This window comes from Typopeltis vanoorti, chromosome 3 (assembly GCF_054136105.1).
Source record: "Typopeltis vanoorti isolate ZY-2024b chromosome 3, IOZ_Tvanoo_1.0, whole genome shotgun sequence".
Lineage (NCBI taxonomy): Eukaryota > Metazoa > Arthropoda > Arachnida > Uropygi > Thelyphonidae > Typopeltis > Typopeltis vanoorti.
In genome coordinates, this window is record NC_143551.1 from 19,146,556 (window position 1) to 19,173,613 (window position 27,058).

The 27,058-nt window shown below is 34.9% G+C and overlaps 1 protein-coding gene across 1 annotated transcript in view; it reads right to left on the reverse strand.

Annotated features, from left to right (window-relative positions):
* BuGZ (Bub3 interacting GLEBS and Zinc finger domain protein) overlaps positions 1 to 27,058 on the reverse strand; it is a 102,313-nt gene that overhangs the window by 31,131 nt on the left and 44,124 nt on the right. The window contains exons 4-6 of the mRNA XM_090415489.1: positions 10,907 to 11,140; positions 5,904 to 5,931; positions 1,648 to 1,813 (exon numbers count right to left, since the gene is read on the reverse strand). Of these exons, the coding sequence (XP_090271615.1) occupies positions 1,648 to 1,813; positions 5,904 to 5,931; positions 10,907 to 11,140 (428 nt within the window). The remainder of the gene's footprint in view (positions 1 to 1,647; positions 1,814 to 5,903; positions 5,932 to 10,906; positions 11,141 to 27,058) is intronic.

Below are 27,058 nucleotides of genomic sequence, written 5' to 3' on the forward strand. Positions count from 1 at the left end.
TTTCAGTGGTACACTAGACAATATACTGTCCAACCACAGATATGAGAACCTCAGTTGGCAATGTGCCAAGAAGAGTCAATTCATGTTGAAGGGGGAGAAAGAAATAAGGCGACGTACAAATTCGTCACCAACATGCAAAAGCATGTAAAATTTTCCAACTGTGATACAAGCAAAATAGTTACCACATTAAAAACTAGAATTTTCATAAAAGAAAAGTTAATTTTCCTACATATAATAATAAACACTTATCAAACGAAACGCCTCAATTACCCTATTATTGGAATGGATTCACCTTCTACCATGCGCAGAAATGTCGAGGGGTCTCACATCTATGGTTGCACAGTACAAATAATATCCAAGAAAAAAAAAAAGAATCTGAAAACCAGAAAACATACTTTGGAGACTCAGTGGCTGATGAAGAAAAAACCTGATTAATTCAACCATAGGCAGGAGTAACACACACACACACAAAATCATGAAGCAACATTGCAACTTTGTAACATTCTTGATGTAAGATAACGCGATTGCATTCTTGAAATCTTGTTTATATAAAGGGACTATTGGAGGTGTATTAAGAATCTTGTTAATCATCTTCGGTTCTTGCCCACTGAGAAAAAAGAGTATGTTTCAGATAACGCAGTAATCCTTGTAGACAACCTTGCCACATGGCTCTGGCTAAATCAATCAATGTTTTCTCCAGGGCTTGTCAGTGAATCTCCAAGGTCTGATTTCTGTTCTCAAACTCTTTCATATTTTCTTGAATAATGTTCGTGTATTTTAGTCTGCAGTTCACATCTGAGAGCTGCTCAACTTCATTTTCTTTAAAGTTTCTTACATGTTCTTTTCAATATGAAATTCAATTTTATCCTGCTGAAGACTAAATGGTGATGATTTCCAATTTCAAATCCTCTGTACTCTAGTGTCCTGCACCAGGGAGACAACATCGCTATCAACAATAACAGTCAATAAGACTTTTCTTATTCCATATATCCATGTGAATTTGTGTACATTTTTATGTTGGAACATGGTGTTAGTAATAACCAGTTCATGTCCTGAGCAGAAATCCAACAGCCATTATTATTAGCTTTGCTAATATTTCCCAAAATATTTTTGCATGTTTGACAATCATTTCTTACTCTGCTATTTAGATCCTCAACAAGGACCAACTTTTCCTTTTTCAGTGTGGTAGTTGCTTTCTCTAAAGCGTCAAAAAATTCCTCCACTTCTACCTTAGTAGAACCTTCTGTGGAACCATAGGCACAAATAAATCTCACTGTCCAGTTTTCCATTCTGATATTTGCCGACATCGACTTAACTTATGCCAGTATTAAATAGTCCCTTCCCCACACAAAGTTTGCACAATGCTAGCAACATGATAAAATGATATACACTGTGAAAGAGTAAGACAATCTGAATACACAAAGCAAACTAAGTATGAGTTGGATGTTCTTTCATTACTATTCAGTGGAGAATTTCTATAGTATCTCGAACCCACATAAAAAAACTTTTTTTTAGAAATCAGTTTGTTATAATTTGTTAGGTGATCAAGCTTCTATACTAGCAATACAATTAAGTCTACATTATTATTAACCTCATATTAATAAATTTCATCCAAATTTTTGAAATCAGCGTTTCATTTTAACATACCTGTCCAGCTACTGCAGGAAAGAGCGGTTTACTTGGAGCCTGTGTTGTTGATGTCGGTGTCATATTTGGAATTGGCTGAGATGATAATGGCATAACAGTAGTATTAGGCACTGGTGGAGGACCAACCATGGGACCAACCATAGGCATTGATGTAGGAGGTAAACCACTATAAAAGAGAAACATTATTCACAAGATAAACATCGTAATTGCTGCAATATAACTACACTCACCATCAAATATAATACCTATTAAAAAACAACACGTAAGTCCACAGTAATAACTTTTAATTAATAAATAAGGTAGATATTTTTAGTACGAAATATCTACCTTATTTATTAATTAAAGTTATTACTGTGGACTTACGTGTTGTTTTTTAATAATTATACTATGCCACAGGTCCCTCTAAAAATATAATACCTGTATAAAAAATGGTATAGACTGCACTATTTGAACAACTGTTTCATTAATATTTGAAACTGTTAAAGAAGTTGTTACATACCAGTTATCTGAATTTAATTAGCTGAAGAATGTTATAACGAATCATGTTTTCCACATCTAAACAGCAAGTGTTATCGATTTCCTGATATTTACGTTGAAAAGTTATATTTGATCTTTATTAACTATATTAACACAACAGATATTTGGATTATAAGACCATAGGTTTAATTGTAATTTGTTAATTTGTACATATATGTATTAAACATATGGTTTTATAATCCAAACATCTGTTGTGTTAATTTCCTGATATGTACCCTCAAGCGATGTTCAGGCTATGATACTAGCAATATGATTATTAACTTCATATTAAGAAATTCCCCCCAATTAGTCTATTACTTGTTATCACTCCAATATTGTCATATCTAACATTTCATGCATCTAAGGCACTTCCTGACCAAATCAACCTACCTAGATCTTGGCCTTTCTGTGGATGGTCTCTTTCCATCAACAGAAAGGCACCAAACGTCTGTTTTGCCAACTTTTCCCACACATTCTATTTAAGTGATCATGCCACGTTCAATTAGCTCTGCTTACACATTGTTGAATGTTGAGTTCCTTTCTAATATCTTTTAATGTGTTCTGCCATTGATACCATCTCTTCGCTCTCCTAATTTTTCTCAGAGCTATATCTGTTGTCTAGTCTTTGATCAAGTGCTTTGTTTCTAACATAGCTCTCGGATCCATAACTTAAAACTGGTTTGAACACAAGTCTTCTATATTGCTAGTAGTTTCCATATAAATTTATCCAACTGGCTCTTCCCACCATACCAGATTTGCTTATTCTATAGTCTATTTCCAAATTTAATTTGCCATCTTTAGAAAACTGTGCCTAAATAGCTGAAATATTTTATTTGCTGATTTTCATGCCAAATTTGTAACAACTGTTATTCGATTTAGTTAGATAATCGTGGAGACTTGCACTGGATGTGTTCAGGAGTACATCATCATCTGCACAAAGCAAAGAGCTAATTTTAATATCGAGTTTGTTATTATTATGGACACCACCATGGAGTCAAACTCATCGCAGGATGTCCACACATTCTGGAAACCAAATTAGTAATCTTCATTTACAAAATTTCTGCCCTGGTTGGCCGAGGGCTAGCATATTTGCTCTCCAGTCAAAAGGCTGTGGATTCGAATCCCGCTGTGGGCATGGATGTTTGTGATTGTCTGTGAAAATACTAGTGGTGGTACTGGGCAGTAGATGGTGTTGGTGTAGATAATGATTATGGTTGGTTGGTGAATTGAGTGGGGTAGGTAGAGAGTGGTAGAGTAGGTGCCCTCCCTCAATGAGTCATTGAACTCCCTGGAGGTGCCATGTAATAATAATAACTGTCATTTTGCTTTGAACTCATTCGCTGTCACAACACTCACAAATGACTCTGGCAACTCATTCACTAATCTTCAAGTGAAAAATCTCTCACTTCCCTGCTAACTAAACTCTATTTCCAGGGATAACCCCTAGTTCTCTACATACTAGTCATACTGAAAAATTTCATCTGTATCAATCCTTTAAAAACCTTTAAAAGTAACTTATATCCCTACCATATCCCCTCCCCCACTTTTCTTCCTATCTGCCAATTTCTATAATACACAAATCTGCAATCTATCCTCAAAAGGAGCATCCTATAAATCTACCACTAACTTGGTCACCCACCTCTGGATCCTTTACACCTTTTCTACATCTCCAATGAACCTAGGTGATAAGATCTGTGTGCAGTAGTCAAAATAGGGCAGATCAAAGCCTTATAAACAAGGTATGATGGTAACTTTATTTGTAGAAGTATCTCGTTACTAAAGAACACACGAGTTATTTTAGTGACTTTTGCAATATGGCTTCTGAACTCATGTTAGAGGCTGGGTGAAACAGCACTGAGAAAGGATTATAAATAATACTTGATTCTTCCAATATTTCGTCCCAGTCACTGAGATAATCAGCAAGTACAATATGAGATTAATCCTTTCTCAGTGCTGTTTCACTCCATTAAGCCTTTAACATAAGTTTTTCCCAGCACTTAAGCAGGGAGAAACTTATGTTATAATGAATAATCCATAACATAGATTATTCATGCTCACACCTTCCTGAATGCCAGCAATGTTCAGGTTCCTTCTTTACTTTCATTTTTAATGACACATTGAAGCAATCTGTTCAAATTCCTAAGTTTGCTCAGAACTTTCATACGTGTAGTGTCCAGTTATAGTTTGGCTCCTTTATTTCTAACCCATTTCTCAGACCATAAGTTAAAATTGGTTTGAACAATGTCTTATACACTTAGTTTATATTCTACCTAGTTTCTCTCTTATTGCACATAAATTTATTCAACTGGCTTCCCACCATACTAGCTTTCCTTATTCTGTTGTCTATTTTCTTATTTAATTTGCCATTTTTACTAAAAGCCAATGCCTAAATAGCTGAAATATTTTACTTGTTTTATAGGTCCTCCAATGAGAATGCAGTAGAAGCTTCCCATTTTCCTGCCTATTTTCAAAGTTTTAGTCCATTGCTGATTTTCATGCCAAATTTGTTACGACTGTTATTCAATTTAGTTAGAGAGTCCCGTAGACTTACACTTGATTTGTTTACGAGTACAACATCTGCATAAAGCAAACAGCTAAAGTTTGATGTCACTTTCATAATGAGATCCATATAGATGGTGAACAACTGTGGAGAACTATGCATCTTTGTCTTATACATGATTTTACACCTATCTTCCTAGATTTCAATTCTAGCTACTAACAACTTAAAGACAATATAGTGTATATAGCTCTGTATAATGTTCTATTTATCCCATAAAACTGCAGCATTCAGAACATATTTTCTCTTCACAACTTCTCATATGCTTTTTTCACCCTCCTCCAGATCTTCACAAATTTACTTAATTTATGTGTTAGTAAGTTCATCATATAGTACTGCAGTTATCCCACATGCAACAGGTAAGAGACTATCTGCACAGAATTCCAGCCCAAATATTCTCAAGCCTAGGGTGAGAATGCAAACTTAATTAGTTATCACATTTTCGAATAAAAATTTGTATGACAAATTTTTATTCGACTAAGTATGACAAAGTTTCAAGTGGCACTTTCCTATTGAGATTAACTTTCTTATATCTGAAAGATATGTTATTTAGAATAATAAAGGTACTAACTCCAATCTACTCTTACCATAGAAAGTCATTTTTACATACTCAGTATACCAAACTAGTGAAATATTTCTGAGCAAAACTCCACAAATACAATGCTACAATAAAAAAAAAAAAGTTACTGCAGCAAATTATTCCTGTGATTCCCGAGTTTCCTAGAGTGACAGTTGAATGTACTGCTATACTGTGTTAACATGCATTATTAAAATTAAAAAATGGAAATTGTCAGTTTATTTCGTGTTAATTATTGTGTTACTGTAAATTACAGTATATGAATTAAAAATAACCCAGAAGAATGTATCATGCTTGTTTAAGTATATTAATAACATTTTCACATTCTTTGTAGCAAAAATTATATTAGCCACATCATATCAAAGCCCAAAATGAATACTTATAGCATTTAATATTTCAGCACAAGAGGATCATGCTTTAACTATTTACAATTCAAATATTTTAAAAGTGTAGTCAACTCTCGCTATAGCAAATTATTACAAGATGCTGAATAAAATCTCAAAAGAATAATGATATGCTATAAGAAATTCGCTATAAACGATGTGGTCCTTATTAGTTCCCTATAGTGAGAGTTGACTATCACTAAAGGAGTAATAAAAACTTTACCCTGGTCCCATGAATGGCGGAGCAATGCCTATAAATAAAAAAATACAGAGATTATAATGAATGTTTAAACTGAATGCCTAATTTTGAAAAAGTTATCACTTAAAAAAAAGCAACAAATTGTAAATTTACACTAATTTTGATTTTTTAAAAAATGCTTAGCATATAAACAACTGCACACACAAATTTCTATCAGCATGCACATTTGTTAAACTGCCCTTTTTGATTTAACAACATTTACATTTTTAAAATGGATTTTCTACAAGAAGTTTAAGAGAAACTAAACATCTCGTAGTACACAGCATTGAAAATGTTGAGCATTTGATTTTTATTATAGATTAAAGTGATAAATCGCTGCTGTTTCATTGTTCTTGTTATGCATGTTTTTGCAGGAAATTCGAAACTGAAAATCAGATTATAAATGATTAAAATGAAGCATTTTCCAACTATGATGAGTTTCAGATCCTTGTGGGCAATGTCCGTCTAGCTTTAATCAATACAGAAGAGTTTGGTCAGTAAGTTCCAAACTGTCCCCATTCATTCAGCATTCAAATAACTCTCATACAGCAAACATTATTATAAAATACGCACTATAACAATGTATTAAAATGTGCTAAAAATGAACAATAATCAATTTACTGATATGTACTTTCAAGGGATGTTCAGGTTACCATGACAGCATTACATAATTAAGTTTAAATTATTATTAATCTCCTATTAAAAAATTTCCTCCAAATTAGTCTATTAATTGTCAGCATTTCAACATTGTTATATCTACATTTTGTTATTTCTTCTAAAGGTACTTCTAAATCAATCCACCTCTGGGTGGTCTCTTTCTTGCCACCTTGGCATCAAGCACCTGTTTTGCTTAATCTTTCCATCCATTAGATTTAATGCTCACACATTCTTGAATGCTAAGTTCCTTCCTAATGTATTAATTTTTAATATGATTGAGCCATTGATACTATCTGTTCAGGCCCATGATTTTCCTCAGAATTCACATATCTCTGGTCTAATCTTTGATTAAGTGCTTTATTTCCAGAAATATATAATGGTATAACATGAATCCTGAACAAAGTCACCTACAATGTTATGATAAAGGAAATTCACTATATCAAACTGATCATTCCCATAGTCTCATTAATTTGCTGTCAAATGTAATAGGGAACACCACGTGATGTTCAGACCCTTCAATTCTTTATATATATTCATTATAAAGTTTGTAGAAATCTCCTTTTGTTTATCTAAGCAACCCTTAAATATTTCTGTCACATTATTTGTAATTTTATTTTATTGTTTTTTAAATTTCAATCAGAAAAATAAACATTAAAGAAAAACAATCAGAGGCAGGGATGTCTGGAGTAATTACTGTGAAAAACTTAAGATGCAGTGAGATGATGTGGTAGAAAATATTTTATTCTTCATAAATTCTTAAAAAAGATCTTATTCTTCATTCAGAAGTTTGTTAGCTAAGCAAAGATGAAGTAATTTAAAGAGTGAGTTCGATTGAAGGGATAAAAGAATTTCTCAGTTCCAAAGGACAGAACTATGAGCAATTAAATGATACTTTTTGGTTAATAGATTTGGGAGCATTGGATGTCATTGAAAAATTAAATTCTCTAAACTTGGAACTCAAAGGAAAGGATAAACACATTGCGATGATGATAAGTTCGATCAGATCATTCAAAGAGAAGCTAACTTTGTGAATATCATTTGGAGCAGAAATCTCTCAATCGTTTTCCAATCTGAAGAAAATGATTGACAACAGAGTTTGTCCCAGAATTGTTTGTTAAATCGCTTAGTGCTTCAGGAAGAGTTTGACAAGAGATTTTAGCAGTTCAACACCATGAACCAATAATATTGTTTTTCTTTTTATTTAAACCCCTTTTACAGACTTAAGTGTGATCGAAATTGCTGAACTCATTACAAACTTTAACAATGCAACAACAGAAGCAGAATTGGAAATTTTAGCTTCCAGGAATGATATCACATTAAAGTCATATAAGTAATGAAAACTTTTGGAGGTTGGTGGATAGAGAAAGATTTCCTGCTTTAAAAAGTTGTGCATACAAGATGTCTTTTTTTGGATCAACATTCTTGTGCGAGTCATTTTTTTTCACCATGATCATCATAAAATCTAAACACAGATCGCAACTAAAGGATTAACATCTTGACGATTGTTTGTGAGCTGCATCATCATCTTAATTCCCAACTACGAAGGACTTGTCGATGATACGCAACTCCAAGGATCCCATTAAAATCTATTTTTCACAATTTATTTGTTTAAAACATTTTTGTTCCTTTTCAATAAAAACAAAATTACAATGATCCTTTTGTTTATTTATGAACAACATAAATTTATCTTGCTCGATCTAAAGCAATCAACAAAGATAAATTTATCTTTGTTGATTGCTTTATAAAAAGATGGCAGGATGGTGGTGGAAGAGAGTACCCAGTACTGTTTCCTCATTTTAAGTGTCCAGAGCTTAAAAAGGTTGATAATCCCTACTTTAGATAATCTGGTAACTTTGAAACTGGATATGGCTTCTGTCACCTAATCTCAATATTACTGAAATTAGGTGACAAAATTAAAAACTGTTTTTGTAGGCTCCATCTTTTAACTGCCTAATTTTCATGATATCATACCTTTCAAAATATCATGTAATACTGTTATATTTAATACACGTATAATATAGACATTGAACAACCGTTGTAATAGATATGGCATGAAGGTCAGCAATAACAAGACAAAGATAATGAAAATAGGCAGAAGCATTGAAAATATCAGCTGCATTGTGAAGGAGAACTATAGAACAAGTAAAACATTTCAGTTACTTAGGCACGATTTTTAGTGAAGATGGTAAATTAAATATGGAAATAGACAACAGAATCAACAAAGCTGGTATGGTAGGAAGTCAACTGAATAAATTTATATGGAATAAGAAAAATTAGCCAAAACACTAAATTAGCTATATAAAAGACAGCATTCAAGCTAATTTTAACTTAAGGATCTGAGAGCTGGGTCAGAAGTAAAACACTTGACCAAAGACTAGAAACCGCAGATATTAGAGTCCTGAGAAAGATTGGAGGCGTGAACAGATGGCATCATTGGCAATATCATATTAAAAGCAAGGATATTAGGAAAGAACTTGACATTGTCATCATCCAGGAATGTGTGAACAGAGCTAATCTCAGGTGATATGGTCACTTAGAATGGATGAGGAAAGATTAGCAAAACAAGTGTTCTCTGCCAGGTTGGCAGGAAAAAGACCCAGAGGAAGACCAAGACATAAGTGGATTGATACGGTAAAAAGTGCCTTAGAAGATAGATATATAAATATAAGATCTGATAACGTTGTAGCTTTGACAGGTAACAGATTAATTTGGCAGAAAATTGTAGGTAGGAAGTTAGTAATGATGTAAAATTTCATGTAGTACTATCATATCCTGTACACCCCTTGAGGGTAAATGTCAGACATATTAGACATGTAATAATATTATTAGATATATATTAGACATGTATTATTATACATATAGACAAGTATTATAGTAAACTACAAAAAAAAAAGACCTGGCCTACATCCCATAGAACTAATGTCATTTTAAGCACACTATTACAAACAGTAAAAGCCCAAAATCTTCAAAAAGTATAAAAATTAAACTACAATTTTTTTTTTAACCAAACTTCCATATTATTCAAAGTACTCCATAGAAACAGTGCAGGACTGGAAAATTCATTCACAAAATAGTTAAAAAGCCTAGGGTGGCTCAATTAATATCACCACTGCTATCGGGTTAGCAAGACCTTACCTTGCTAACCATGAACCTTGACAAGGGTAATCCCTCCTCCTGCAAAATAGATAAACCAGCCTAAGAAGACATCCTAACATAGGATAAAGTAACTTTCCTATAATCAAGTTTATAGGATGCCATTACTTAGACGAGACAGATTTTTTTTTATATTTTTTATGGTGCAAACACATCACAGATCATACTGTGCAAGGATCTACAGTAGTACATATGGTGATTGGTTAGTAGGACAATCAACAAACATTCATACCCCTTGATGAATCAGATGTGACAAACCATTAAATCTAACACATTATGGAGAAGACAAGGAAGGAGGAAAAACTTTACCCAGTAATTAAAAAATATTTATGCTTAAATTATATAAAAACATTAGGCTATAAATGACTTTTTTTTTAATGAAGTATACTATAAAAATAAATAAAAAATTTTAATGAAATCAAATGCTCAATTTGCTCAACACTGATGTACATAATATAAAAAGAAATTTGAAGGAAGGTTAACTTCTTATAGTTCCAGATGAACATAAGCAACTGTTGATATATTGTAATTCAAAGTAGGAATTTGTAGCAATTAATGTTTTGTATATTAAATATTAATGTTAATCGAGTCGGTACAATTTTTTTTTACTGCTGACAGAATAGTTTTAATTTATTTATTCATTTATTGTCAGTTTTTAAAATCTGGGCTCCAAATCCTACATGTGCAGCAATCAGTTGCCTTATATGCTCAGGGCAACATTACTATCACAGAATGTTAACTTTGAAAGAGGATGCAGTCTAACAAAGAGAGAGAAAAAAAAAAAAAAAAAAAAAGTATACGAAGAACTATATAAAATGTCCCACCTTTGTTCATGCCCGAGCTTGGGATGTCTTTAATAAAAAAAACAAAAAAACAGGTGATCTATTCTTTTGCATAAGATTTGAAAAAAGTTAATGGAAATTAAGATATTAAAATAATTATTTACTTATTTTGTAGTAATGATGTGAATTCCAAAATATTACATAATATGAAACAATATGTTCATTAAATCAAAGAGAAATAAACATCTAAAATTAATGAAATGATTGGTTTAAATATTAAAAATTAGTTATTTAATATTTACAATAAAAAAAAAAGCTCTGAGACATGTTCGAAATTAATGTTTAGATGCAATATTCTAAACTAAGTTTAAATACATAATATGTATTTCAACATACCAATTGGTGGCATGTGTCCCATGGAGCCTATTCCTAAAGGAGGCACAGGACCCATGTGGTGGGGACCTGGCATGCCTGGTGGAAAGGGCATTCCATGCACAGGTGGCATCATACCAGGCATTGGCCCAATCATTCCTGGACCCCCAGGCATTGGAGGCATAGGCCCAGTAGCCCCCAAAAGTCCAGGACCCATTTCAGGTTTCCGTAATGGCTCATCCTCGTCACTATCTAGGGCTAGTAAAAAAATTTTGTAAAATAGTATTATACAATATTTTATACAGTAGGTAAAATACTATCAAGGTGGACAATTGGTATATTAGTTTTAACAGTTTTTATTTTAAGGGAAGAGGAAGTTTTTACCCATTCTGCACAGCAACATCCAGTGATAACCATTTCATTTAAAAAAAGTACACCTCTGCCAGGGATGAATGTCTAACATAAAACGAGAGTTTTAAACAATTCAAATTATGCTCAGCTAAATATTTTGCAAAGCAAGGCTTCAGTGATATATATAATTAATCTCTTAAACATATGTAAAAACAGAGCCAAATACAGAGAAAGTAGGAAATAATTTGCAATTTAGAAGTGGTCATCATCATCATCATCATCAAATTCCTGCCATGTACCCTCAAGGGGTGTACAGGATATGATAGTACTACATGAAAAAAATTACATCATTACTAACTTCCTATCTACAATTTTCCTCCAAATCAGTCTGTTACTTGTCAAGACTCCAACATTATCAGATCTTATATTTCTATCGTCTAAGGCACTTTGTACCATATCAATCCACCTATATCTTGGTCTTCCTCTGGGTCGTTTTGCTGCCAACCTGGCAGAGAACACTTGTTTTGCTAATCTTTCTTCGCCCATTCTGTTTAAGTGACCATACCACTTAAGATTAGCTCTGCTAACGCATTCCTGAATGTTGACAATGTCAAGTTCTTTCCTAATATCCTCGTTTTTAATATGATATTGCCATTGATGCCATCTGTTCATGCCTATAATCTTTCTCAGAACTCTCATATCTGCAGTCTCTAGCCAAAAGTCCTCCCATGACTTTTGTTTAGCTAGTTTTACACAGTGTTTGGCATTCGTGCATTTGTCTCTATATTCTCTAAGAGCACAAGCTGACTTATTTGCCAGGAACTTTTGATATGCTTTCTTCTTTTCCTTCACTGCTCCTGTGTCCACCAGGGAGTTCTGATTTTTTTATCCTTGCACACAACCTCACCACATGCCTCTCTGGCAGAATCAATCAATCAACGTTTGCCACTGAATCTCCAAGGTTTGATTTCTGTTCTCAAACTCTTTCAATTTTTCTTCAATAATCTTTGTGTATTTTAGCCTACAGTTCACATCTAAGAGCTGCTCAACTTTTATTTGCTTTAAAACTTTCTTAAATGTTATTCTTTTCAATATGAAATTCAATTTTATCCTGCTCAAGACTAAATAGTGATCACTTCCAATTTCAAATCCTCTGTACACTCTGGTGTCCTGCAACAGGGAGAAAACATCACTATAAACAATAATATAGTCAATTAGATTTTTTTCATTCCTAGCTTCTTCTCTCCATGTGAATTTGTGCACATTTTTATGTTGGAACATGGTGTTAGTAATAACCAGTCCATGTCCTGAGCAGAAATCCAACAGATATTTGCCATTATTATTATTAGCTTTGCTCTTTTCTCCAAATTTTCCCAAAATATTTTTGTATGTCTCACAATCATTTCCTACTCTGCTATTTAGATCCCCAACAAGGACCAACTTTTCCTTTTTCATTGTGTCAGTTGCTTTTTCTAAAGCCTCATAAAATTCTTCCACTTCTACCTTAGTAGAATCTTCTGTGGGACCAGAGGCACAAGTAAGTCTCATTGTCCAGTTCCCTATTCTCATATTTGCCCACATTACTCTACATGAGACTGACTGCCATTCAAGAAGATTAGCCTCGTATTTAGTGTTGAATACTATGGCTACTCTTTCTTTTCCCTGATTGTCATTGCCTGAATATAACATTTTGTATTTATTGCTCAGAAAGATCTCACCAGTTTGTCTTTTTTGTTTCAGTCACCCCTATTATGTCGATCTGGTACTTATCTAATTCAGTGTACTATCTGCAAAATGTACGCTTTGCGGAGTGCAGTCGGAGTGTGGTTAGATGATAATAAAGGAGTGAATGTGTGTAGAAAATGTAGGGAGAATGAGGAATCGAAGTGTATTTCGGATCGTGAGTGTGATATTTTTGTCAAACTTCAGAATGAAGAAAATAGGGATATGATAAGAAACGACGAGGTTGTACCAGAGAATTGTGAGAGTGTGAATGTAGAAAGTGTGAATGATAGTATTAATGGTTTTACATAGAATAAAAAAGATGAGATAGATGCAATGAGTGAGATCGCATTGTTGAATGGTGCGATACAAAGGGCAAAACAGCAGCTAGAGCGTATGAGCAAAAGTAGACTAAATGAACCAGCCAATAATAATAAGTATGACAGGAAAAATAGGCATATGAGTGTGAACATGAACAAAATGAAGGATAGAGTGCTGTATGGAGACTTGTTAGTACGAGGTGTGTTAGTAGAGAATTTGACAAAATCGTACCAACCTGGTGCGACCATAAAGGATGTAACCGAGTCTATTAGACAGCAAAAGGAAAGGGTGAAAGAAATGATTGTTGTGGCAAGTATGAATGATTTGAAAGGAGATAAAATGGAAATGATAGAAGACCTGAATGAATTGTTTGAGGTAGCAAAAGAAAAGAGAGAGAGAGTTAGAATGATTAGTCTTTTGCCACGGTATGACAGTGAAATGTTTAAAAGGAGGGCCATAATTGCGAATGACTTTATGCGTTGGTTATGTATGACGAGCGGTGTGGAATTTGTGGATGTGTGGAGTGAGTTCGATGGGCGAAAGGATCAATATAAGATGGATGGCTTGCATTTGAATGGTTACGGTGTAAGGAGACTTGAGAAAGTGTTGCTGAATGTAGTGGATGTGCAAATTCAGGGAAACTAGATTTATTAAGGGGGGGGTAGATATACAGTCCTTAGGGAGGCAGTTGAATGTATGAATGAATATAATATGCCCAAGCGAATAAGGACAAGAAATCAGAGTGGGATAGTTAATATAAGGCATCAAGGTAGGGATGGGGCTAATGGGGGGGTCTTAAATTCATGTACACTAATGCTAGGAGTATTAGGAACAAGAAGGAAGAGTTTTTGGCCATGGTTGGCACTTCCAAATAACACATTATTGGTATTAGTGAATCATGGCTGACTGTAGATGATATAGCTACAGCCAAGTTGTTGATGATAGCTGATGAGCTACAGCCAAGGAGAATAGAAGTTGAATTGCAGGATAGAGAAAAGAGCACATTTGAGGCCATTTGGTGTGAGATTGAAACTAGCAGAACTAAATATACAATTGGGTGCTGCTATAGACCAGGTGATGACAGTATGCACAAGCAAATAGAAGAAATGAGTGGAAGGAGGGTAATTATTATGGGAGATTTCAACTATGGTCGCATTGATTGGAGAGAGGAGAGGACACACGGGAGGAAGGAATTGGATTTTATGCGGTTATTACGGGATAACTATCTGCGACAGCATGTAATGGAAAATACTAGGGGTCAGAGAGAGTGCTTGACCTAGTAATTACATCTGAGGATTTGGCTGTAACAAATATGACCACATTGCCACCAATTGGTGAGAGTGATCATAGGGTCTTGACTTGGGAGGTGGCTAGAGGTGTGGAATTTTCAATTAAGACAGGGTACATGTGGAATTATCAGGCTGGAAAGTATGACAAGCTTAGGAATTTGATTGGTTCAGTGCCATGGCATGTACAACAGCAAGGACTAGAAGTTGAGAGTGCATGGGAGGCAGTTAAGAAGTGTTTGCATGAAGCAATGGCTGACTGTATACCTAGAGTCCGAATAATAAATCAAGTAGGGGTTAAATGGATGAATAACACCATTAAGCTTGAGCTGCAAAAAAAGAAACAACTATGGAGGGAATTTAAGGAGAAAGGTGACCGGCAGGGCACATGAACGGTATAAAGCGCAGGCCAGAAGGGTAACGAGTGTGGTAAGCAAAAAAGGATTACGAAAGAACATTGGCCATGCAAGCTAAAGAAAATCCTAAACAGTTTTTTTAGATATTTAGCAAGTAAAAGGAAAAATTTACATGGCAGAATGATTTTAAAGAATGCCGATGGTAGGGAGGTAACTGAATCAGTTGATAAAGTTGAGTTACAGAGTGAGCACTTTGCAAGTATATATCATCCAGGTGGTGACATTGCAGAAACGAACAAACCAGTAGATTATACGGAAATTGTGGTGAATGAAGTGGAGGTGAGTAGTCTACTGCATAGCCTCAATGTCAATACATCCGTGGGATTGGATGGTATACCAGCTCGTGTCGTACGAGAAGCAGCTAAAGAACTGTCAGTACCCTTGACCATTTTGTTTGAGTCTCGGGTCTGGGTTAGTCCCGAGGGGGGTGGAAAGAGGGAAAAATAATTCCACTGCATAAAGCTGGTTCCAAGACTGCTGTTGTAAATTACCGACCGATTAGCATATCAAGAATCATTGTCAAGGTCTTAGAGAAATTAGTCAAGAAAAGAATACAGGATTGGATAGATGAAAATGGGATATTGTATGGGGGACAACATGGTTTTGTGAAGGGTAGATCATGCCTCAGTAACTTGCTCATGTTTTATAACGCAGTGACGGCTTAACTGGATAGGGGTAATGGGTTTATAGTGATACTACTGGACCTTGCTAAGGCCTTTTGACAGGATACCACATGGAACCCTAATCACTAAACTGGAGCAGATGGAGGATAGATATAGGGTTGGTGAGATGGATAGGAGCGTGGTTGAAGGAGAGGTACCAGAGAGTGGTTTATGCAGGAGTGGAGTCTAAAAGACGGCTTGTGACTAGTGGTGTGCCGCAGGGCTCTGTTCTTGGACCACTGCTTTTCAATTTGTTCATCAATGATATAGGAAAGGATTTGAGAGGAAGTGTTCACTTGTTTGTTGATGATGCAAAGTTGGGTAGAGCAACTGTGAGTGCACAGGATGATTTGGATAGTTTGGAGGACTGGGCTAGGAAAAATGGATGTCTATTTAATGTGGCAAAGTGCACTCACATTGAAGTTTGGGGGTGGGGGGACACATTGCAAAAAGTGACTAAATCAGCTCATCAAATCACTTGGCTTCTGAAAAATACTTTAACATGCAGAGACAAACAAGTTGTTGTTCCTCTGTATCGAGCCTTGATAAGATCCCATCTGGACTACTGTGCCCAGTTATGGGCACCAGGGTTTCTTCGTGATGGAGAGGAAGTGGAGAGGATCCAGAGACGAGTGACCAAGATGATAGAAGGCCGGTGGAATGAACCTTATGAGAATAGGTTGAAGATTTGTGGGTTGCTGAGATTGGACGATAGGCGAAGGAGGGGTGATATGATTGAGACATTCAAATTACTGAAGGGTTTCTATAAGATTGATCCAGAAGCTATTTTTGAAAATATGACTGGTGGTGGGAGGACTAGGGGCCATGCATGGAAGCTGGGCAAGAGCATGGTTGACAAGGGTGTTAGAGCTAGATATTTTACTTGGAGAGTGGTGAATGAGTGGAATAAGCTTCCAGAGTCTGTTGTGGGTGCTACAACCGTGAATGAGTTCAAGGCAAAGTATGATAGATACTGTGTCAACGTCGAATAGTTGTTCTTGACATGATGTTCGGGCCTCCCTAGATGAGTCTGTCGACTCCTTGGAGTTGCCTGGAACAACAATAATAATAATTTCTCAGCTAGCTCCATTTCTTTGCCATTTAGGCTTCTGATGTTGATAGTACCGATCTTTAACTCTGGTGATGTTGAGTTGGGGTTTGTTTTCAGATTTGTTCCAGTAGCTGACTTTTTGCTGTTCGCCCTGGTTCCCTGGTGGAAACAACGGGGACCTTTTTTAACCGGGCGACGCCCCAGCCGGCATGAAATTTTGTCATGTCGTACCATCATTTTTTATTTTGGTTTAACCAATAAGAATACAATTTGGTCGGCTAAATCCCAAATTGCCAGCCCATCCTCGTTCGTTCAGTATCCAAGTAGATACCCAACAGGGTGCACCATCATTTTTTATTTTGGTTTAAGCAATAAGAATACAATTTGGTCGGCTAAATCCCAAATTGCCAGCCCATCCTTGTTCGTTCAGTATCCAAGTAGATACCCAACAGGGTGCACCACAAGAAGGTGAGGATTGGACATTAGGTCAGAAGCCCTGGTCGGTTCTCCGCATTCCTTTAAAGGCTATGTGAAGGTCTCCTCTCAGTTATACAGCTTTGACCCTTAAGCACCCCCCCCCAAAAAAATTTCAAAGTTTCAAAGCAGCATTTATATTCTCTATAACTGCTGGCATGATTGGCTGAGTAGTTGTATATATCTGCTATAACCAACAGACTGCATGTTGAAATCAACTCTTCACCCATGGACCATGGGTATGGATGTTTATGACTCTCACTTCTAAACTGCAGCCAATCTATTTTCTTGATATTTGACTTTTTTTTTTTTTTTTTTTAATAGAAAACAATTTAAGATGACAGGATCTAACACTCCATGTAATGCTAATCTTTAAAGGTTACCTGTGGCATGACTATAAATAATAAATTACACGATAACCACAGTAATTAACTTTAATGAAATAAAAGTACAGATATTTTGTACTGAAACTAACAGTACATCATCAGTGTAGACAACCAATATTTGTACTTTTATTTCATCATTTTATTTCATAAATTATACGATAACCACAATTACTGTGGTTATCGTGTAATTTATTATTTATAGTTATGCCACAGGTACCTTTAAAGATTCGACTTATTATCCTTCACGGGGAAGAATTCACAAGGTTGTACTGAAACTAACAGTACATTGATGATGTACTGTTAGTTTCAGTACAAAATATCTGTACCTTTATTTCATTAAAGCTAATTACTGTGGTTATCGTGTAATTTATTATTCATGTAATGCTAATCATATTTCCATTTTTACTTGAAATTGGTTAATAAAATAGCAGTTTATTTTGCATATTTCTTCTCTAATTCTTGTGGTGGCATGGGAATTCATAAGATTATCCTTGCCAAGGACAGCAAAAATATGTAAGTTTGAAGCAAAGATTATGAAAGGCCATGGAGCTTCCAATGATTGTGAAGTACAAGGTTTGTCAAATGACAATGAAAAACAAAGTGTACTGTCATTAGGTTATGGGTAGGATTTGAGGTTGGTGAAAGAAAAATCATTTGTATACAGGAGGAAGAACGTAAGCAAAAATACACGGTCCCAGGTTACTTTAGTATTGGCAAGGAACCCATCGACCAAAAAACATGGAAGGAGGACCATAAGATGGTAATTTGCTGAGCAGTCCTCCATACTGCACTTTTTTTTTTTTTTTTTTTTTGGACATGCTTATTTTCATGCTGTAGGGTGGATGATAGTTAAGTATGAAAGATTGAAAGGCTGTTTTAGCACAATAGAAAGGACTAGTCGACTTGTTGGCGTCTCGGTTCAAGATTGTTCCAATTTTGTTCTGATGAAAGACAAGCAGTTCTTGGTAGTGTAACGTGTGTAGGGAGTACTTTGCCTTGGTCATTGATTTATGAGTTGGAAAAGAATGTCAATAGGTCAGCCTTGTCTTTGGGTGATGTTACAATAGTACCCACTGAGATATGAGAAGTGAAAACTGTCAATGAAGGTTGTTAAATCCAAGTGTAGATCAAATTTGAAATTTTAGAGCAGAATGGTTTATGAGCTTTTCTGTAGGGCAGTGGCAATTGCTGAACAAGAATAGATATGGGCAGGTGTTAGTTCAATCCACGGACAGTTCTTGCATGCTTCATAACTTCTAGTACCGTCAGGATGAATTTTCATGCCTTTAAAGTGTTCCATCCCTTAGCTTGGTGATGATTGTGGTTATTTCTCTATTTTCATTTATTTTGCTGATTTCATTCTTCTTGATAGTTTGTTTTACCAGTATTATTTTTGCAACAGAGTTTGCATCAGTTAGTGATAGTGAGTGTAATTTTTGAGCTTCTTGTTTTTGGCTAGTTTTGTCTGCTCTCTCATTGCCTTCAACATTTATATGTGCTAGTATCCATTGCAGTGTACAGTTCTTAGTTGTTCATGAATTTTCTTGCGACTTTTGTTTTTCCATTTTTTTATTTTTCAAGTGCAGATTTTGAGTCACTGTAGATGGTTATTCCTTCTGTAATATTTATCACTGGATTAGAGAGAGAGAGAGAGATAGAACTTGAGAGCTGATTGTATGGTTGTTAGTTCACAAGTGAAGTTCGAAGCTATTTTGCCAGCTGTGGTTTTGATTTGCATATCCTCACCTCCATGTAGAGTTATAAAAACCCCTGCTCCTCCTTGGCTGAGTGCTTCATCAGATGATCCATCAGTGTAGGCAATGACATGATTTAGATTATTTAAGTGGTGTATAGTGTCAAGTCCTTTTGTTTTATTTACCTGCCGCAAGTCCTTTTTTGAACATGGTTTTCTAGGAGATTTTAAGTTAATCATTGTGTTTTTTAGTAGTTTAGTGGAAAAGAATGGCTCTTTGCTTATTTCAATGGATAGATGCTGGAAGTCTGTTTTCTAATTTCATGATCATATTGTAAAGTAGATGATCTCTTTAGTCTAGATTTTCCAGTCCAGGTATCAAAAGTCCTGAGATGTGATCCTGTTCCTGTTGTTGGCTCCTGTCTTCTAATATGTGAAGCCCACACTCTTGTTGAGCTTTTAAGTTATTTGTGAATGAGACTGCACCTATAATAATTTTTGCTGCTCTTGATTGTACTCTGTCAAGCTTTTCTTTTGAGCTAGTAGAAGCCGGAGCCCAGATTGTTGAGGCATATTCCATAATGGGTTGAATGAGTGCTGTATATGTAGTTTTCAATATCTTCAGTTTTGCACCCCACTGTTTCACAAAGCCTTTGTGATATTAAGCTTTTTAAGAGCTTTATTAGATATATTTATGATCTGGGTTGTAAATCTTAGTTCAGTATCTAGGGTTAGGCCGAAGTATTTGGGAGACTCTTGTTTTTCCTATTTTGGTATTATATATTTCGATTTGGAGCTTATAATTGTGTTTATTTTTGCTATCAGTAGAGAAGGTACTAAGTTTTGATTTTTCTGGGTTTATCTGCAATTTGAGTTCCTTTGCCCATCTTTTTAAGCCTTTTATTGATTTATTTAGGACTTTCTCAGATTGTTGAGGATTGCTGTATCATCTGCATAGCATGCTATTGTGTCATTTATTACATGAGGATGAATATTGTTCATATAGATGAGAAATAAGAAGGGGCTTAGAACAGAACCTTGTGGGACTCCAGCCCAAGTTCAATGTATGTTGGAAGAAGTTCCATTAACGTTTACTTTAATTTTTCTTCCTTTCATGAAATCTCAAATCTAAATTGATGCATTCCCCCTTATTCCATTATCGTACTGGTTTTGCAATATTTATTAACTTCTGTCTCCACACACGATCGAAGACAGATGCAAGATCTAATTGCTGCTGTCTTCTTTGATGGTTTTTATTGAAAGCCATCAATGACTGATTGGCAAAGATAAAATAATTGATCTTCTGTACTGTGTTGGGACTTGTATGCTGTTTGGTAGAAGTTGATCTTGTTATTTTCTATGAGCCAATTCATAAGTCTAGTATGCATTATTCTTTCGTTTAGTTTGCAAAAGTACTAGTCAAAGCTATTGGTCTGTAGCTTTTACAGTCACTAGGGTTTTTGTTAGGTTTTAGTAAGGGTATGATGACTGATGTTTTCCAGATTTTTGGCAGTTTAGCTGTATTCCAGGAAGTGTTATATATCTTCAGATATTTAACACTTCCATGTTTTTAATCATATGTCCAAAGATAAGATCTATACCGGGTGATTTGTCAGGGTCAATTTGACTGATTGCTGTTTTCTAATTCTATCATTGTGAGGTCCTGAGTAAAATAAGATGTCTTCAGAAGGATAGGTTCTGGATTGTGTTAACATTTTTTCTGAACTAATTCTATTAACTTCTTTCTGTTTTCTTCTGTATTATTTTGTTTCAACTGTTCATTGATAGTATCTCTTTCGGTGATCATAGCGTTGATGTCATGATCTTTCCAAAATGGAATCCAGGTGTTTTTCCCGAGTTCTCTGGGAATTGAATTTTTTGCAGCTCTTTGTATGTTATTGGTTAATTCAAGTAGTTGTTGATCAAGTTTTTTACTAGTGGGTGTGCCTGTGCAATATGTGCAAAACGATGGTATAAATCCAAATATTCTTGCAAATACTGTTGGCACTTCTTCTTCTTACTATCAGGGGCCGCCATTATGAGCACTATAACTTTAAAAAATTAAACAGTAAATTCTACACTATCAGATCACTGAACACCACTTTGATAGCTATGGGCGATAAATGCACAATAGCCCTGATTGCCTCTGTTCTAGATATCTTCATTCGGGAGAGCATGCGCTTCTCCCTCGTTGGCTCAGCCGATCAGTCAATTGGTGCTATATGTTTACTAGATGTTACTCAAAATCGTTTTAGGTGTTTATTGACCCCTTTCGATTCTAGACATTTATCAACTCTTGGATAGCCACAGTGACCCCCAGGGGTCGATATCGACCACTTTGTCAACTCCTAGTTTATGTGCACTGAATGCAACTAAATGGTTGCCTTTGGTTGTAAAGGTCCCAAGGAATAAATCACGCTTTATATGCAGAGAATCCTACTTAATCTCTGATAATTTTACATATTTTTAATCCAAAGAAGATCTATTCCCTTGCCAAATAAACATGATTATACTTTTTTTTTGGTTCATTTTAAATTTAATTTTTAATTTGAACACAAACTTCATCTTCCATTAATGATTTAGTTTTAATTATTGCTAGATGAGTGATGACTACCATCCAGGGAAACACCATCACTCTGCTTGCTGATGTCGTGAAGTGGTCAATTCCATGTTTAGTTTCCAAAGTAGTTCTGGCTTCATCCTCCCCTCTTTTAACACGTAATGTGAATGATAATACTGTTCAGGAACATGCCAAACACATTCACTCAAAACCTTCATGAATTTTGAGAGTACAACAGTAAAATGGTTTTGCTGGTTGGCTGACGGATAATAGGTGGGTCCAAACCCGATAACAAATTCCACAATCCTGTGCCACATACTCTACCAAATTCTACCTGGAGTGGAATTTTAGTAAAGGTATGCAGGAGGCACTGTCAAGACAGTTATAGCAAGAAGACTAGTAACTTTTTGTATAGCGACATTGTTTGTTGAACTTTACATTATTTGATTTAGGAAAGTTGCAAAAAAAGAGAGAGAGAGAGAGTAAGGACATGCAGTGAGAGGCAATACTCTTAAGTCAACAATACAGAGAACAACAAAAAATTACTTAAATGATGTATATCATTGTAATGTTCTTTTCGCCCACTGATTATATATAAAACACATAAACTGGGTTTAACTGGTCGAAGGTTTTTTTTATTAATTGTAAAGTAAATGCCTACTAGTTTTGCCAACTTGACTGTTGGTTTCATCTGGGCATACAAAGTGACAAAACAGTTTAAAAAAGATCAAAAAACAAGCTAAGGATATCAAAATAAAACATTCATTTATTTATATATATTTAATATTCGTTTGTTTTAACTTGATATCCTTAGCTTGTTTTTTTTTTAATCTTTTTTAAGCTGTTTTGTCACCTTCACACAAAGTCAACAGTCAAGTCGACGAATTAAAAATCTATGGTCAGTTTATCAATAAGTCATATTTTTTAACATTTTACGACCAAAAATATGTAAAATTTAAATAGTCTAAAGAAACACAAAGTATGGCGCCTAGAAAAGGAAAAATGCAGAAAGGTTAAGCTACTGAACATTCCTAAAAAAGGTGTAGGGATTTCTCTATCATCAAAGGACATATTCAATCCATACAAGCCAAAAGTATTTACCAAAGGACTTCATTGGCACTACTCAGAGAAAGAATCCAACACATCAGGTATGAATTGAATATAAGTGATGTTAATTGCTGCAACTATTTTGATGACATTTCTAATAGTCTAGATTACACGACCTGGAATAAGTAGACCACATGATAGAACAGAACTACGAAACAACTTTCCAGTTAAAGTCAAAGAAATTAGAAAAAATACCAGACACCCAAAGGCCTCCCAGTTAACAAAGTGATTTTCAACATGTCAAATCACTGCCTTTCCAAACATGAATCAGATATCCTAAAGAAAGGTTTTAACTTTTCAATCACTCCAAATTACCTTCTTAAAATGGACTTTATGTGTGGAATTGAAAAAGCCTCTACCTGCTACCACAAGCTGTAGCCAACGATATTAGATTTCAAAGCACGATCATCCTAGCAACAGCAAAACAACCAAAACTTAATACCACTCCATATGATAGGAAAGCTATTCGGAACTTGAGGAAGAACAAAGAAATAATAATAACTAAAGCAGACAAGGGGAATGCCGCCGTCATCCTAAACTCAAAAGACTATTTCAAGAAGATAAATGACTTACTATCCGACAGTTCCACTTACAAAATCCTCAACAAAGATCCTACCATGAAGAACCATAACGAGCCAAACTTCCTGATCCGTAACATGAATACTTGGCCTGAAGAACTAAAAAGAAAGCTTAAATCCTCACATCCCATTACTCCTAGATTGTATAGGGCACCTAAAGTGCATAAGGAAGAAGTGTCACTTTTTCCGATTGTAGATGGCAGGTCCTCCCCCACTTACCTATTGGCTAAGCACCTAGTTAACTTAGTTAAGGGAAAAATTAGACAAACAGAATCCTACATAAAAAATTCTCAACACTTTGTTGACAAACTCAAAAACGTGAAGATAACACAAACAGACATAATGGCCAGTCTAGACGTAGTATCCTTATTCACGAATGTACCAGTAGAAGAAGTCATGAACATTAATCAAAGATCTCTTTCCTGCTGATATTACAAAGATGTTCAAGCATTGCCTACAATCAAATTTCTTCAAAGTTAACAAGGTATACAAACAATTAGAAGGTCTAGCTATGGGCAGCCCTCTGTCACTACCATGTGCAGACCTTTTCATGGAGAAATTTGAAAATGAAATCTGCACCAACATTACTTCTAAACCTTCAATATGGTGGAGATATGTGGATGATATCTTCATCATATGGAAGGACAACATAGAAATCCTACATATGTTTGTCAATAGAATCAACTCACTCCACAATAAAATCAAATTTACTCTAGAAGTAGAAAACAACAAACAACTAGACTTCTTGGACATACTAGTTAAAAGACAAGGTAACAATTTCAAACTGTCCATTTACAAAAAAACCTATGGACACTGAAGAATATCTACATTACTCTTCAAACCATCATCCACATGTTGAGGAATCGAGCCAGAAACTTTATCTCAAACGATGAAGAAGTTCAGACAGAACTGTCTCAAATTGCTATAACACTATCACAAAATGGTTATCCTCGAAACATCAACAAATTTCTATACAAAGATAACCAACAAGAAAGAACAGTCTCCCAGCAAATTTCAACAGCAGTCATCCCCTTTATGGGTTCAATTTCCACCAAAATTGTGAGATTGTTAAAAGCCCATAACATCAGGGTTGTATTTAAACAAACTACTAGCGTCAGACAGGTTCTAAGATCTCCTAAGGATAGTGTTCCATTTTATAAATATCCAGGTGTGTATAATATTCCATGCACGTGCAGTCTTTCCTACATTGGACAAACTTCGAGAAGCCCGGAAATAACATGTTGGCGATGTAAATCACAACAGAACGATCACTTCCAGTTTAGCACATCACTTTTCAACTTTGAACCACACTATAGACTGGGATAACAGCTCTATGCCCTACGTAGATAATGATTACAGACGTCAATTATTTAAAGAAGCAGCAGTAGTGCTATGTACAGGCAGCAACCTAAACAAAAATCAAGGGACCATACTGAACGATACTTGGAAAAATCTAATTAATTCTCTCAGTTCAACAGAACTACAGTACGCGAATAATCATGTTATGTGTTTGCATGTAACGCGTGTTCATGATACTCAGTAGAAAGTCGCAATTCATACAAACATGTCACGTGAACGTGTTACCTTAGCTACCTAACAGGTACTAACGTTTTTTTTTGTATTCTTAAACCTTTTTTGCATTTATCATTTTTTTTGTACTGTGCAAGCCTTGAAAAAGCTAGTCAGTTACTAGCAAAACTGATATGCAGTATTATACAAACATACATACGAATTAAAAGTCTATGGTCAGTTATCAATAAGTCTTAAATTTTTTTTACCAGTTTATGTGTGTTTTGTAGATGTATATCATTTTACAGATATTTAGACCTCAAAAGACCAAAATTACTTCACAGAGACCCAAACTGCAGCTACAAAGTCCACTTTAAGTGATGTCCAAATTATACTCTGTTCAATTCCTTTCATAATCCAATATTGCTTGGTAGTGAATCCAAATTTATAATCTTCTGTGTATGACCTTCTTTGGTTCATGTGCCTCCATTCAGTAAACAGCTGCATTTTTCACTATCCAAATAGCAAAATCCCATCCAAGGCAATCTTAATGACAACTCCAATTGGTTTCCCTTTTTCAAAATCAACCAAGCTATAAAAGAAATACAACCTGAATATCTGATAATCCTCACTACTCTCCCGATATCCTTGATTTTTTTTTTTTTTTTTTTTTTAATCAGTTCTTCTAGGTTGGCCACACCAGCTCTTTCCTTCCTTTTATGTCAAAATCTCTAACATGTTTTTTTTTTTTTTTTTTTTTCAAATCCACAGTGTCTGCCCCATACCACACGAGCATGATATTCTATACACTCCTAGGAGTTTGTAAAAGAGAATGCTATTCTTAGGAGACTTGAGGAAACTGTAAACAATTTGAATTAGCTTGAAAGTCACTCTGATGTCATGTTATGTGAAAAGAGAAGCGATCCTAACAGACAGGCTGCAGGAATTATTGTTAACATGAAGATATTGTTAGCTATACAGATACTCATAATTGGCATAAATGCATGGACTGAGGATGGTTATATAATAATATACCACTGATTAACTATACATATATATTAAATATAGAAAATCGTTAAGCACTATATTTCTATATTAAATATAGAAGCTTAACTGATTTTCTATATTAAATATAGAAAATCAGTGCTTAACTAATCACTTCATGTAAGCAATTAGCATTGCAAGTGTTACTAGTATTAAATATGACATTTAATAAGTTAACAAGTTAATGAGAAACATAGATAGAAACAATGACAATGGAAGACACTGACAAAGTCACTAAAACTAGGAAAAAAACTAGCTGAAGCCCCAGAAGCACAATGCATGCTATGAAAGAAATTGACAACAATATATATTATCCACTATAACAAACTATTCCAGTGATTCAACAAGTTAGCTGTAGTGACAGTTAACTATATATATAATAATAAAAGATGAGAGTAAAAAGGGAATAGTGTGAGTGAATATGTATAAGCTAACTTACATGAGGTGGAGGGAAAGATTTTTTTGTGAATATTAATTTTATCAAACAATATAGCTTACTCAATGCTAATTTTTTTAAAAGCATTTTTTATATGAATTAATTGGTCTTAGGATATGATTTCAGTTTTTTCTCTAAAAAAAAAAACTAGCCCCTCAAACAATTTTGTAGTGCAACATTTGCTTAAGTATATACACAACAGGTATTAGCTAATTGCAACATTCACACTATAGCTATCTTAGATGAGTTAATGTCTAGTTATAGTTTAATAATAAATAAAATTGGTCAGCCTGGTTGGCCGTGTGGCAGCATATCTTCTGACTGGCTGCAGATTTGAATGTTTATGAATATCTTTAGGTGGAAGATGAATTTTATCACCTAGTGTGAGACCACCTGCTCACTTACTGGAGGCCTGAAGTTATTTTAAAAGTTTCATTAGTCTCTAAGAACAGGGTTTTTGGATTACAAGAAGCTAAAAAAAAGCTTTATCCTAAACCCACTAACGGACTACAGATTTATAACTTTTCATGAGTAAGAGCTACAAAAAGAGAGAGAAAGTGAGCTGAATTCATGTTGACAG